The 15739-nt window shown below is 41.4% G+C and overlaps 2 protein-coding genes across 10 annotated transcripts in view; one reads left to right on the forward strand and one right to left on the reverse strand.

Annotated features, from left to right (window-relative positions):
- Positions 1-15739, reverse strand: part of LOC128693860 (adenomatous polyposis coli protein-like) — a 551448-nt gene that overhangs the window by 49689 nt on the left and 486020 nt on the right. For all 9 annotated transcript variants that reach the window (XM_070091007.1, XM_070091006.1, XM_070091003.1 and 6 more), the window contains 2 exons: positions 13905-14028; positions 10615-10736 (listed from right to left, as the gene is read on the reverse strand). In XM_070091007.1, the coding sequence (XP_069947108.1) occupies positions 10615-10736; positions 13905-14028 (246 nt within the window). The remainder of the gene's footprint in view (positions 1-10614; positions 10737-13904; positions 14029-15739) is intronic.
- Positions 3948-4893, forward strand: LOC138853532 (phosphatase and actin regulator 4-like). The gene has a single exon (XM_070090748.1). The coding sequence runs from the start codon at positions 4009-4011 to the stop codon at positions 4891-4893; it is 885 nt and encodes a 294-aa protein (XP_069946849.1). The 5' UTR covers positions 3948-4008.

Genomic DNA, 15739 nt, shown 5'->3' on the forward strand with positions numbered 1-15739 from the left:
AAACAAAAAAAATTTTTACATGAAATATTCATGTAGTACATAAACAATACAATGGGAAATGATGAATGAAACATTAACAGCATAACACTTACCTTTATTGGAGATTCTTCTTAGTGTATGGGAGACTGGAGGAGGAGGAGAGAGTGGATTGTTTATAGTTTGGAAGGGGAATCCCCTTCCAGCAACACCTCAGGTACCATTTGCTTTTCTGGGGTTGCTTCTTTTCTCTGTTTCTTAATGCCACTAGGACCAGCTTGAGAGTCACTGGAGTCCTGTCTCGCAAAATAACTGTGCAGAGAGCTCTGTTTCTGGCGTCTCTTTAAAACTTCCCTAAAATGGGCCAAGACTGTCACTGTACAAGTTGCCGATATGGCTTGCAACATCCTTCTCTGGGTGATGTTTCTCCATAAATCTTTCCATCTTACCCCACATAGTAAAAATCTCCTTAATTTCTGAAGAAGGCACCTTCTTCCATCTCTCTTCCTCCTCCTCTGCAGCAAGATTCTGAGCTGCGATCTGTTGCTCTTCCTGCTGAAGCTCTTGCAGCTCCTCAGTGGTTAGCTCTTCGTTGTGGTCCTCCACCAACTCTTCCACATCCTCCAAACTCACATCCAACCCCATGGAACTCCCCAGTGCCACAATAGAGTTCAAAACTGACATAGGCTCATCAGGGTCAGCCCCAAACCCTTCCAAATCCCTCTTGTCGACACAATCTGGCCACAATTTTCTCCAAGCAGAGTTCAAAGTCCTGGTAGACACTCCCTCCCAAGCCTTACCTATAAGGCTTACACAATGGAAAATACTGAAATGTTCTTTCCAAAAATCTCGTAGGGTCAAGTGAGTGTCTGAGATCACATTGAAGCACCTTTCAAACATTGCTTTGGTGTACAGTTTTTTAAAGTTTGCAATGACCTGCTGGTCCATGGGTTGGAGGAGAGGAGTGGTATTCGGGGGCAAGAACTTTACTGAGATGAACCCAAACTCCTTCAGAATTAGGTCATCCAAGTTTGGTGGATGAGCAGGTGCATTGTCCATTACTAGCAGGCACTTGAGATCCAATTTCTTCTCCAGGAGGTAATTCTTCACACTAGGGCCAAACACTTCATTGAACCACTCTTCAAAAATTTCCCTCGTGACCCATGCCTTATTATTAGATTTCCAAAACACACACAATTTACTCTTCATAACATTATTTTTCTTAAATGCTCTGGGATTTTCAGAATGGTACACTAGTAACGGCTTCACTTTGAAATCCCCACTAGCATTAGCACAGAACATTAGCGTCAGCCTGTCTTTCATAGGCTTGTGTCCTGGCATTGACTTTTCCTCTTGTGTAATGAAGGTCCTCTTTGGCATTTTCTTCCAGAAGAGGCCTGTTTCGTCACAATTGAACACTTGTTCAGGTTTCAGTCCTTCAGCCTCTATGTACTCCTGGAATTCATGCACATATTTTTCAGCCGCCTTGTGGTCCGAACTGGCAGCCTCACCATGCCTTACCACACTGTGTATGCCAGTACGCTTCTTAAATCTCTCAAACCAGCCTTTGCTGGCCTTAAAATCACTCACTTCACCACTATTTGCAGGCAATTTATTTACCAAATCTTCATGCAACTGCCTAGCCTTTTCACAAATAATCGAGGTCATAAGACTGTCTCCTGCTAATTGTTTCTCATTTATCCATACCAATAATAACTTCTCAACCTCTTCCAGTACTGGTGATCTCATTTTTGTCAGCATATTTACCCCCTTTGCAACAACAGCGTCCTTGATTTCCTTTCTCATGGCTATGATGGAAGATATGGTTGAATGATTTTTGTTATACATCCTCGCCAGTTCGCCCACACGTACGCCACTATCATATTGTTCAATGATGTTTTTCTTAAATTCAATGGTATTTCTCACCTTCTTTACCAAAGGTTTGGCACTAGGAGATTTCTTTGGAGCCATGGTAGCTTATTTAGCACTTAAATAACTTGCAAGCACTAAAATAAATGAAATATTATGAAATATTTCACTGGAGCACGTGAGAGGACCGCCGCTAACTGGTAAACAATGGCACACTGGCTGGGAAGGAAGGCTGAGGCGGGTCGAGGCCCGCTTACCTCCTGCATACGCGTCTGGGATGACGGGTCGAGACGGGTCGATAAACGAATTTCGGTCAATTTCCGAGTCAATATTTTGTCGAAAAAACCGGTTGATTTCCGAAATGGTCGACTTTCAGGCCGGTCGATTATTGAGGGACCACTGTACGTATAAAGATACACAACATATCCCTCCAAACTGCCAATCTCCCAAACCCCTTCTTTAAAGTGCAGGCATTGTACTTCCCATTTCCAGGACTCAAGTCCAACTATATGAAAATAACTGGTTTCCCTGAATCCCTTCACTAAATATTACCCTGCTCACACTCCAACAGATCGTCAGGTCCCAAGTACCATTCGTCTCCATTCACTCCTATCTAACACGCTCACGCACGCTTGCTGGAAGTCCAAGCCCCTTGCCCACAAAACCTCCTTTACCCCCTCTCTCCAACCCTTTCGAGGACGACCCCTACCTTGCCTTGCTTCCCCTATAGATTTATATGCTTTCCATGTCATTCTACTTTGATCCATTCTCTCTAAATGACCAAACCACCTCAACAACCCCTCTTCTGCACTCTGACTAATACTTTTATTAACTCCACACCTTTTCCTAATTTCCACACTCCGAATTTTCTGCATAATATTTACACCACACATTGCCCTTAGACAGGACATCTCCACTGCCTCCAACCGTCTCCTCGCTGCTGCATTTACCACCCAAGCTTCACACCCATATAAGAGTGTTGGTACTACTATACTTTCATACATTCCCTTCTTTGCCTCCATAGATAACGTTTTTTGACTCCACATATACCTCAATGCACCACTCACCTTTTTTCCCTCATCAATTCTATGATTAACCTCATCCTTCATAAATCCATCCGCCGACACGTCAACTCCCAAGTATCTGAAAGCATTTACTTCTTCCATACTCCTCCTCCCCAATTTGATATCCAATTTTTCTTTATCTAAATCATTTGATACCCTCATCACCTTACTCTTTTCTATGTTCACTTTCAACTTTCTACCTTTATACACATTCCCAAACTCATCCACTAACCTTTGCAATTTTTCTTTAGAATCTCCCATAAGCACTGTTGCGGCCCCTGCCAAACTAGCGGTTAAATAGTTAACCTGCCGGCCGGCAGTACCACTGGGTGCGTCATCAAACCCAATGTGGGGGCTGCTGAGCCGGCCTTAGAGCAGTAAGAGCCTGAGTGCCTCACGGTACACACCTAAGCAGTAGGTACCTGACCACCGAAGGGTACACGTCTACTGGCTTTAGTAACAGTATGTACCAGAGCGCCTCGCTGTACACACCTAAGCAGTAGGTACCTGACCACCGAAGGGTACACGTCTACTGGTTTTAGAAATATTATGTACCTGAGCGCCTCGCTGTACACACCTAAGCAGTAGGTACCTGACCACCGAAGGGTACACGTCTACTGGCTTTAGTAACAGTATGTACCAGAGCGCCTCGCTGTACACACCTAAGCAGTAGGTACCTGACCACCGAAGGGTACACGTCTACTGGCTTTAGAAATATTATGTACCTGAGCGCCTCGCTGTACACACCTAAGCAGTAGGTACCTGACCACCGAAGGGTACACGTCTACTGGCTTCAACATTAAGTACCTGAACTCCTCAGGGTACACGTGTATGCAGTAGGTACCTGACCACCGAATCGTACCTATCTACTGGCGTTAGAAGAACCGCTCACCGCAGCTCACTGAGTCTGTTGGCCTCAGTTACTTGACGGCCGCATTCAGTGAGCTTGCAGCATGGTGTTCGGCTAGCGGTGTGTCAACCGCCTTTGGAGAGGATTTACTGGACTACCGGTGATGTCTGTGGACTCACCGTCCATGTTGCTCACCTCCCGGAGCCTCCAATACCTGTATCAGAGATTGGGCCCATTCCTCCACCTCCAATGTTTTCCTCTCCATCACCTGTGGTCCACCCCAGGAGTCACCCGCCCCCGCCATATCATCCCCCGACCTCGGTGGCAGGAGCAGGAGTGCAAAATGCAGTGGGCCACAATCTTTCCAACTCTGAATATGGTGATGACGACGTTGAAGACGATGACGAAGGAACTGACGTGGACGGCGTCGTCTATTTTAACAGTAGCCTCGGCCACTTTGACACTTCTCAAGTGGAAGAGGTGCCTGCAAGAGAGCCCAGGCTGGATGCCAAGCCTCTCAAATCAGCGCTTAAGAAAAAGAATCCCTCAGGAACAGCAAATGGGTCAGCAGGTACTCCCCCTGCGGGCACGCCCACGGACGGTAGTAAGCCTCTGTCTGTGCGACAAGACGCCAACAGCACCAAGCCCATCCGGTTCTCTTATAGCAGAGGAGACGGAGACAAGTCATCAGGGGAAAATAAGGAGAACAGTGTTCCTTTCACCTACCTTCCTCCCAACACTGTCCTCCCCAACTCGTTGCAAGAGTCTCGAGTGGACGACGACGACGAGGATGGACCTATACTCTACCGTGACGATGATGATGATGAGGATGACGCCACAAAAGTGGCGAGAAGAGATAGCCTTGCTCAGAAACTAAAGTGCCGACCCAACAAACAAGACCTCATTGATAGAAATATCATCCCTGTACAGTCCGAGAATGATAGGAAGGAATTTAGAGAAGCGATCGGTGCCAAGCTCACAAGACGTTTGAGTTTACGACCCACGGCTGAAGAGCTCGAAGAAAGAAATATACTTAAAAGGACTACCCCAGAGGAAGCGAGAAAACAGAAGGAGGAGAAGAGAAAAATCTTGCTACCATCTTCTTTTAAAAATTACTTTTTTTGTAATATATGAGTGGCCTGTCCGGGAGGATAATGATTATCTAGAATGATTTCTGGACGATCATATCCGGGATGACGGTTCGGGATACATATTACATTGATCTTTGTGTGTCGGTCCTTTTGTGGTGGGGGTGTTGCGGCCCCTGCCAAACTAGCGGTTAAATAGTTAACCTGCCGGCCGGCAGTACCACTGGGTGCGTCATCAAACCCAATGTGGGGGCTGCTGAGCCGGCCTTAGAGCAGTAAGAGCCTGAGTGCCTCACGGTACACACCTAAGCAGTAGGTACCTGACCACCGAAGGGTACACGTCTACTGGCTTTAGTAACAGTATGTACCAGAGCGCCTCGCTGTACACACCTAAGCAGTAGGTACCTGACCACCGAAGGGTACACGTCTACTGGTTTTAGAAATATTATGTACCTGAGCGCCTCGCTGTACACACCTAAGCAGTAGGTACCTGACCACCGAAGGGTACACGTCTACTGGCTTTAGTAACAGTATGTACCAGAGCGCCTCGCTGTACACACCTAAGCAGTAGGTACCTGACCACCGAAGGGTACACGTCTACTGGCTTTAGAAATATTATGTACCTGAGCGCCTCGCTGTACACACCTAAGCAGTAGGTACCTGACCACCGAAGGGTACACGTCTACTGGCTTCAACATTAAGTACCTGAACTCCTCAGGGTACACGTGTATGCAGTAGGTACCTGACCACCGAATCGTACCTATCTACTGGCGTTAGAAGAACCGCTCACCGCAGCTCACTGAGTCTGTTGGCCTCAGTTACTTGACGGCCGCATTCAGTGAGCTTGCAGCATGGTGTTCGGCTAGCGGTGTGTCAACCGCCTTTGGAGAGGATTTACTGGACTACCGGTGATGTCTGTGGACTCACCGTCTACGTTGATCAACTGTGGGCCGGAGTCGTCAGATGCTGTTTAGTGGGACATTACATGAAGAAAAGGTTGGAGTGTTACACTGAACTGGGCCAGGACCGTAGTGTGACACTGAGGGACGTACGATGGAGTGGAACACTGAGATATGCACAGGACCGTAGTGGAACACTGAGATGAAAAGGGTGTCGTGGGACACTGAAGATGGCCTGGTTGTAGTGTACACTGAACAGTGTCGTGTGACTGACTTCGTGTCGTGAGAGGCAGTTGATTGTAATTTATTATTATAAAAATGTTATTTATAATTTATTGTTTTAGCATAGAGATATATATATATATAGTGACAGTAGTGTCAAGAGTTGTACCCTGTGTAGGGTTATTAATTATATTTTAGTAAAATGCTGATTATAATTTATTATAGTAACATGTACATATTATTATTATATCATAGTTCAAATACCTCTAGACCAAAGATAGTTGATTTTTATATATTAAAGATTAATTTATTAATGTGTGTATTTATGTATCCCGAACTCTTTATTACAAAAGGAGTAAATCTTAACATCTCTCTCTTCATTTAAAAATTACTTTTTTGTAATAAGCACAGTATCATCAGCAAAAAGTAACTGTGTTAATTCCCATTTTGAATTTGATTCCCCATAATTTAATCCCACCCCTCTCCCGAACACCCTAGCATTTACTTCTTTTACAACCCCATCTATAAATATATTAAACAACCATGGTGACATTACACATCCCTGTCTAAGACCTACTTTTACCGGGAAGTAGTCTCCCTCTCTTCTACACACCCTAACCTGAGCCTCACTATCCTCATAAAAACTCTTTACAGCATTTAGTAACTTACCACCTATTCCATATACTTGCAACATCTGCCACATTGCTCCCCTATCCACTCTATCATATGCCTTTTCTAAATCCATAAATGCAATAAAAACTTCCCTACCTTTATGTAAATACTGTTCACATATATGCTTCAATGTAAACACTTGATCTACACATCCCCTACCCACTCTGAAACCTCCTTGCTCATCCGCAATCCTACATTCTGTCTTAACTCTAATTCTTTCAATTATAACCCTACCATACACTTTTCCTGGTATACTCAATAAACTTATTCCTCTATAATTTTTACAATCTCTTTTGTCCCCTTTCCCTTTATATAAAGGGACTATACATGCTCTCCGCCAATCCCTAGGTACCTTCCCCTCTTTCATACATTTATTAAACAAAAGTACCAACCACTCCAACACTATATCCCCCCCCTGCTTTTAACATTTCTGTCATGATCCCATCAGTTCCAGCTGCTTTACCCCCTTTCATTCTACGTAATGCCTCACGTACCTCCCCCACACTTACATTCTGCTCTTCTTCACTCCTAAAAGATGGTATACCTCCCTGACCAGTGCATGAAATTACCACCTCCCTTTCTTCCTCAACATTTAAAAGTTCCTCAAAATATTCTCGCCATCTACCTAATACCTCCCTCTGTAGACAGCCTGTACTGTCTGCACAGACAGCCCATGCTGTCTGCCAGCTTAGTTCATATTTCGTGCCACTCAGGTGCTGCCCTCTGTAGCCAGGCCTCTCGGTGGGCATGCCAGCCTGCCTGCCCTTGCCTCTGCCTCACTCACACAGCGGCCTAGCAGGAAGACACAAGTACTCCTAGCTCTCTCTCGTGGGATGGCCCTGCCCGGGCCATGGGCACAAACACACAACCTTGTGTACCCACCACGACCTTTCAATAAAGTAAGAAGCCTCCGAAGATGTATCATTAACTACCCGCTACCAGAAGACCAAATAATCCTTTCGTTATACCTCTCCCCATCTACTAACTCCCCTACTCTATTTTTAACTGACAAATCCATACTTTCCAACCACTCCAACACTATATCCCCCCCTGCTTTTAACATTTCTGTCATGATCCCATCAGTTCCAGCTGCTTTACCCCCTTTCATTCTACGTAATGCCTCACGTACCTCCACCACACTTACATTCTGCTCTTCTTCACTCCTAAAAGATGGTATACCTCCCTGGCCAGTGCATGAAATTACCGCCTCCCTTTCTTCCTCAACATTTAAAAGTTCCTCAAAATATTCTCGCCATCTACCTAATACCTCCCTCTCCCCATCTTCTAACTCCCCTACTCTGTTTTTAACGGACAAATCCATACTTTCCCTAGGCTTTCTTAACTTGTTTAACTCACTCCAAAATTTTTTCTTATTTTCATTAAAATTTCTTGACAGAGCCTCTCCCACTCTATCATCTGCTCTCCTTTTGCACTCTCTCACCACTCTCTTCACCTTTCTTTTACTGTCCATATACTCTGCTTTTCTTATAACACTTCTGCTTTGTAAAAACCTCTCATAAGCTAACTTTTTCTCTTTTATCACACCTTTTACTTCATCATTCCACCAATCACTCCTCTTTCCACCTGCCCCCACCCTTCTATAACCACAAACTTCTGCCCCACATTCTAATACTGCATTTTTAAAACTATTCCAACCCTCTTCTACCCCCCCCACTACTTATCTTTGCACTAGCCCACCTTTCTGCCAACAGTCGCTTATATCTCCCCCGAACTTCCTCTTCCCTTAATTTATACACTTTCACCTCCCTCTTACTTGTTGTTGCCACCTTCCTCTTTTCCCATTTACCTCTTACTCTAACTGTAGCTACAACTAAATAATGATCCGATATATCAGTTGCCCCTCTATAAACATGTACATCCTGGAGCCTACCCATCAACCTTTTATCCACCAATACATAATCTAACAAACTACTTTCATTACGTGCTACATCATACCTTGTATATTTATTTATCCTCTTTTTCATAAAATATGTATTACTTATTACCAAATCTCTTTCTACACATAGCTCAATTAAAGGCTCCCCATTTACATTTACCCCTGGCACCCAAAATTTACCTACTACTCCCTCCATAACATTTTTACCCACTTTAGCATTTAAATCCCCAACCACCATTACTCTCACACTTGATTCAAAACTCCCCACGCATTCACTCAACATTTCCCAAAATCTCTCTCTCCTCTACACTTCTTTCTTCTCCAGGTGCATACACGCTTACTATAACCCACTTTTCACATCCAATCTTTATTTTACTCCACATAATCCTTGAATTAATACATTTATAGTCCCTCTTTTCCTGCCATAGCTTATCGTTCAACATTATTGCTACTCCTTCTTTAGCTCTAACTCTATTTGAAACCCCTGACCTAATCCCATTTATTCCTCTCCATTGAAACTCTCCCACCCCCTTCAGCTTCGTTTCACTTAAAGCCAGGACATCCAACTTCTTCTCATTCATAACATCCACAATCATCTCTTTCTTATCATTTGCACAACATCCACGCACATTCAGACTTCCCACTTTGACAATTTTCTTCTTCTTATTCTTTTTAGTAATCTTTACAGGAAAAGGGGTTACTAGCCCATTGTTCCCGGCATTTTAGTTGACTTTTACAACACGCATGGCTTACGGAGGAAAGATTCTTATTCCACTTCCCCATGGATATAAAAGGAAAAGTAAAAAGACCAAGAACTATTAAGATAAAATCAAAGAAAACTCAGATGAGTGTGTATAAATAAACGTGTACATGTATGTGTAGTGTGACCTAAGTGTAAGTAGAAGTAGCAAGACATACCTGTAATCTTGCATATTTATGAGACAGACAAAAGACACCAGCAATCTTACCACCATGTAAAACAATTACAGGCTTTTGTTTTACATTCACTTGGCAGGACGGTAGTACCTCCCTGGATGGTTGCTGTCTACCAACCTACTACCTATGTGTGGTGTAAATATTATGCAGAAAATTCGGAGTGTGGAAATTAGGAAAAGATGTGGAGTTAATAAAAGTATTAGTCAGAGGGCTGAAGAGGGGTTGTTGAGGTGGTTTGGTCATTTAGAGAGAATGGATCAAAGTAGAATGACATGGAAAGCATATAAATCTATAGGGGAAGGAAGGCGAGGTAGGGGTCGTCCTCGTAAGGGTTGGAGAGAGGGGGTAAAGGAGGTTTTGTGGGCGAGGGGCTTGGACTTCCAGCAAGCGTGCGTGAGCATGTTAGATAGGAGTGAATGGAGACGAATGGTACTTGGGACCTGATGATCTGTTGGAGTGTGAGCAGGGTAATATTTAGTGAAGGGATTCAGGGAAACCGGTTATTTTCATATAGTCGGACTTGAGTCCTGGAAATGGGAAGTACAATGCCTGCACTTTAAAGGAGGGGTTTGGGAGATTGGCAGTTTGGAGGGATATGTTGTGTATCTTTATACATATATGCTTCTAAACTGTTATATTCTGAGCACCTCTGCAAAAGCAGTGATTATGTGTGAGTGTAGTGAAAGTGTTGAATGATGATGAAAGCATTTTCTTTTTGGGGATTTTCTTTCTTTTTTGGGTCACCCTGCCTTGGTGGGAGACGGCCGGCTTGTTGGGGAAAAAAAAAAAAAGCCATACCACGGGCGGGATTTGAACCCGCGGTCAGAGAGTCTCAAAACTCGGGTTCAAATCCCACCCATGGTATGGTTTGTTTGCAATCATGTCATTACGATTTCATGAGTCATGTGTTTACAAGTTATGCTTAATAAACCTCTTGAGGAATTTATAAGTTGGTTGCTTCCAAAAAAGTGTGGTTTATCACATTATACTCAAAGCACATAAGTATTGCTAATGTACATACTAATAACATTAATTAATATATGTAATAAAGTAAAAATTTCAAAAAAATTTCCGGATTAATCCCTAGTTTTATAGATTTTCTGAAGACAGATGAGAATATAATTTTTTTTTTATAGCTAACCTTGGGTTGGTGGTGGTTTAAAGGGTTGTGAAGGAGGCCGAGACCTTTTTGGACTTGGTGGAACTGTATGATTTGGGGAATCTGGAAGGTCACTTGGGGATATTGCACCACTGGTAAACCGACTGTTGGAAAAAGGAAAATATTTATTATTAGTGACATGATGTATAAATACACATGAATGCTGCATCTTTTTTATTACATGTAATATGTACTGACATTTACTTACACTACATACAGGTTTGAATGCAAAAGTTAAACGACAAGACATGTGATGCTTATAAGTTTAATGTGAGTAAATTCAACAATGAAAGTATTTATTTATTTATATACAGCTTATTTTAACATAACGGCCATTTCCCACAAAGGTAGGGTGACCCAAAAAAAGAGTTAACACATTCACCATCATCCATTCAATCGCTGCCTTACCAGAAGTTTACTGGTATTACAATTCAGATTACCCTCTGACTGCAACATCCCCACCCCCTTTTTCAGAATGCAGGCAATGCCCTTCCCGGCACTGCATAACTGTATATACCTTGAGTATTCCTTATATAACCAAAGTGCTTGGGGCTGGAAGTGTCTCAGATTTCAGAATTTTTTTGGAATCTGGAATATGAGACAGCTTGGGGATGGGACCCCCAAGCCTAAACATGAAATCCATTTATAAATTTCATATACAACTTATACACTTTCTTCTTTCTTTCAACGTACCAGCCGTATCCCACCGAGGTGGGGCGACCCAAAAGGAAAAACGAAAGTTTCTCCTTTCAAATTTAGTAATATATACAGGAGAAGGGGTTACTAGCCCCTTGCTCCCGGCATTTTAGTCGCCTCTTACGACACGCATGGCTTACGGAGGAAGAATTCTGTTCCACTTCCCCATGGAGAACTTATACACATAGGCTGAAAATGGTTTTATACAATATTTTTATTAACAAAACCAACACAGCAGCATCTGCTGAATACCTGTTAAAAAATAACAACAGCCATCAAAGGCAGACTTTCAGTCTCCATCTACAATCTCTTGTTTTAATTACATTACTTTTTTCTTATTCCTGTTACCCATAGGGATATCTGTAGATCTTTTTGACATTTTCAACAGTATCTTTGCACCACAGAGCAGAGAATAATCACAAAACAGGTATTCACAGTGTTTAATGCAAGTAGGTCTGGCAGTGATGACTGATGCTAACAAACCGGCACCAAGAGAGTGTCAGAGCCCCACCCAGGGTGTGTGAGGTCACGTATTGCAACTGTATGGGTATGCAAAGATTGGCATAACACTTGGGAACCTCCCAAGTGTTATGTATGGGCTAGTAGGCCTGATGCAGTGTTCCTCCATTCTTATATTCTTATGAATGGAATTTTCCATTTGTGGTATCATATCAGCACTCGATAAAGCTTCAGATTTCAGAGCTTTTCGAATTTCAGATAAGGGATACTCAACCTGTATAAACTGCATACAGTAATGCCCCGCTTTACGGCGTTTCGCCTTACAGCATTCCGCTAATACGGTGATGTCAAATTATGACCAAAATTTGCTATACGGCAAGCGGTCTTTCAAATACGGTGCGCCCCACCTGGTTTGTTTACATTCTCGGTGACATCTATTATGTCAGGAAACTTTCCAAAATTTCAAGTGTTTTAAAGTTACTGCATATTTTACATGTACTCTGATAATTATATTTATGTGTACCTGTACCTAAATATACTTACACAATGTGCTGGTGTGCAAGTACACATTAAAATCGCTAAGTCTCTCTATTCATGACGCCAATACAACGTAATAATGATCACTCTTGGGCACATTAAATGTCTTATTTTACATTAATATAGGCATTTTCATTAATCCATCTATATTTTCCTCAAAATTACATATGAAACCCATTACATAGCACATGAACATGATACATACACTCACAGAATAAAAACTGACGTAAATATGAGATTTGTTTACAAAGCAGCTGTGTAGGTAGTGTCGGAAGAATTACGTTTTCTCTAGTCAAACACTGGGGGATAACTGTAGAAAAATATTCTTTTCGTATGCCTTCACTCTATATATAGCAATTCATGACCCTTGTGGGTTTAGTGCTTTTTATAATGATGATAATAATAATAATAATAATAACAATAATAATATCTTCATTCACTCTAAAAATGGTGTGTTGCTGTTTGTTTATTCTATACTAACTTGTACAACATGTACATGCTTTAAGTGCCAAGTTAGAGGATGATGGTGTGCCATTCTGATTTTATTCAATAAACACCCTGCCACTCGCCTCTCACAGATTAATATTAATATTTTAAGGTAAGTAATAAGTGTACTCTGTTTGTATCTTACCTTTTATTGCATTTTTAATGCCTATTTCTATTGCTAACTTTATAATATAAGTTAGTATAAACTTGTTGTCTGACATTTACTGCATATTTTGTATGTGCTCTGATAATAATACTTGTGGACCTGTGTGGTAGCCGGGCGGAGGGACAACATTACGTTTTCTCTGCTCAGTCACCAGAGAAAACGTGTATGAATCTGTGTTTGGCCCAGCCACTCCCCCACTCCGCTTTTGTTTACAATTTTCGGGATGAATTATTCATTACTTCTCCCTTCGTTTATGATGGCATCTAAAGTGTAGGTAGCCGGTAGGTGTAGCCCAGGCAGGCTACACCTACTGGCTACCTACACTGACTTCCTACAAATAAATACTACTCACCTCTCTTCCTACATTAAGACTACACATATTTTAAGGTAAATAATGAGTGTACTGTATGTGTATTTTACCTCTCTGGGCTGTTTTAAATATATTAAGTGTGAGATGGGGAACCAGGGCTACCTACACCTGACTTCCTACAAATAAGTGCAACTCACCTCTCGCACTACATTAAAATTACAAATACTTTAAGATAAGTAATGAGTGTACTGTGTATGTATTTTAGTTTTTGTGTTTTTTAATGCCCAGTTCTATTATTAACTTAATATAGTATAGAGTAAACTTGTTGTCTGGCATTTATAAACGGAAAAAATAGCGTTCTGCTTTCCGGCGATGTCTGCTTTCCGGCGATAGCCTGGAACCTAACCCGCCATATAAGTGGGGCCCTACTGTATTATAAAATCATAGGGGGCATAACATACCATGCTATTTTTCCCTCTCTATATTTTTAATTTTCTTACCTCTACTTTCTCCTTATGCAAATTTACTTTAAGTATTCCATTTTGAAAATTATGCTTCTCAGCCTTTACTTTATGCCTGCTGCATCAATTATAAATTAATTCATTTTCTATACTGTACCTGAAGTCTGAAACAACAGAGCTGTGGTCATCATGGATGGACTGAACCTCAAAGCTACTTAGTGATGAAACAGAAGTGGCTCGAGAAAACATGAGAGGCGTCTCTTCATAGTGGACACTCTTTCCTGCAAGAAACAAAAATGCTAATTTATAGCAATATTATTATTTTTTTTTTTTATTAACACACTGGCCGATTCCCACCAAGGCAGGGTGGCCTGAAAATGAAAAACTTTCACCATCATTCACTCCATCACTGTCTTGCCAGAAGGGTGCTTTACACTACAGTTTTTAAACTGCAACATTAACACCCCTCCTTCAGAGTGCAGGCATACATACATACATACATACTCAAATATACTGCTATTGTTTTTACTGAAGAATAATCTTATTCAGCAAAAATAAAACAAAAATTCTTAAATATTTGAAAATATGGAAATTCTTGCAAATTACAGTTGGCTGTAAAAACGAAAAGTCAGTTACAGTACTTTAGAGTTGATGAATTCGGCTAGATATTGGTTCCCTTAAAAAAAGTTATGCTCATTGAGATATAATGACAAAATCTTTGGTCTAATAATAAAGCTTATTTCCTATGTACATTGCAGTCCAATGTACTCTTAATAATGATGAATGGCATCTCTTATGTTACTTAAATTTATGTTTTACTATTTATTTCTTTGCTACAATTGCTATTTACTTAATATTTAAATACTATATTTCTATTATCCTAGGTAGTAGGTTGGTAGACAGCAACCGCCCAGGGAGGTACTACCGTCCTGCCAAGTGAGTGTAAAATGAAAGCCTGTAATTGTTTTACATGATGGTAGGATTGCTGGTGTCCTTTTTTCTGTCTCATAAACATGCAAGGTTTCAGGTACGTCTTGCTACTTCTGCTTACACTTAGGTCACACTACACATACATGTACAAGCATATGTATACACACCCCTCTGGGTTTTCTTCTATTTTCTTACTAGCTCTTGTTTCTTGTTTATTTCCTCTTATCTCCATGGGGAAGTGGAACAGAATTCTTCCTCCGTAAGCTATGCGTGTTGTAAGAGGCGACTAAAATGCCAGGAGCAAGGGGCTAGTAACCCCTTCTCCTGTATATATTACTAAATATGAAAGGAGAAACTTTTGTTTTTCCTTTTGGGCCACCCCACCTCGGTGGGATACGGCTGGTGTGTTGAAAGAAAGAAATTTCTATTATCCTAGGTAGTAGGTTGGTAGACAGCAATCGCCCAGGGAGGTACTACCATCCTGCTAAGTGAGTGTAAAATGAAAGCCTGTAATTGTTTTACATGATGGTAGGATTGCTGGTGTCCTTTTTTCTGTCTCATAAACATGCAAGGTTTCAGGTATGTCTTGCTACTTCTACTTACACTTAGGTCACACTACACATACATGTACAAGCATATATATATACACAACCCAGTGGGTTTTCTTCTATTTTCTTACTAGTTCTTGTTCTTGTTTATTTCTTCTTACCTCCATGGGGAAGTGGAACAGAATTCTTCCTCCGTAAGCCATGTGTGTTGTAAGAGGCAACTAAAATGCCAGGAGCAAGGGGCTAGTAACCCCTTCTCCTGTATAAATTACTAAATTTAAAAAGAGAAACTTTCGTTTTTCTTTTTGGCCACCCTGCCTTGGTGGGATACAGCTGGTTTGTTGAAAAAAAAAAAAATTCTATTATATACATTCTTAAATAATTACTCCCTTCTTTAATTCTAATCTGATTCAAATCTTTGCCAAGTTCTCTACATGGAAATGTATTTCTCTAAAATGATTACAATGGGCATTGTAAATTCGAATGCACATGTGCAAATATTTGACTTAAACTG

The sequence above is a fragment of the Cherax quadricarinatus genome, chromosome 33 (assembly GCF_038502225.1).
Source record: "Cherax quadricarinatus isolate ZL_2023a chromosome 33, ASM3850222v1, whole genome shotgun sequence".
Taxonomy (NCBI): Eukaryota; Metazoa; Arthropoda; class Malacostraca; order Decapoda; family Parastacidae; genus Cherax; species Cherax quadricarinatus.

Excerpts from the sequence above, each read along its gene's own strand:
- LOC138853532 (XM_070090748.1), top strand. The coding sequence starts at position 4,009 with ATGTTTTCCTCTCCATCACCTGTGGTCCACCCCAGGAGTCACCCGCCC.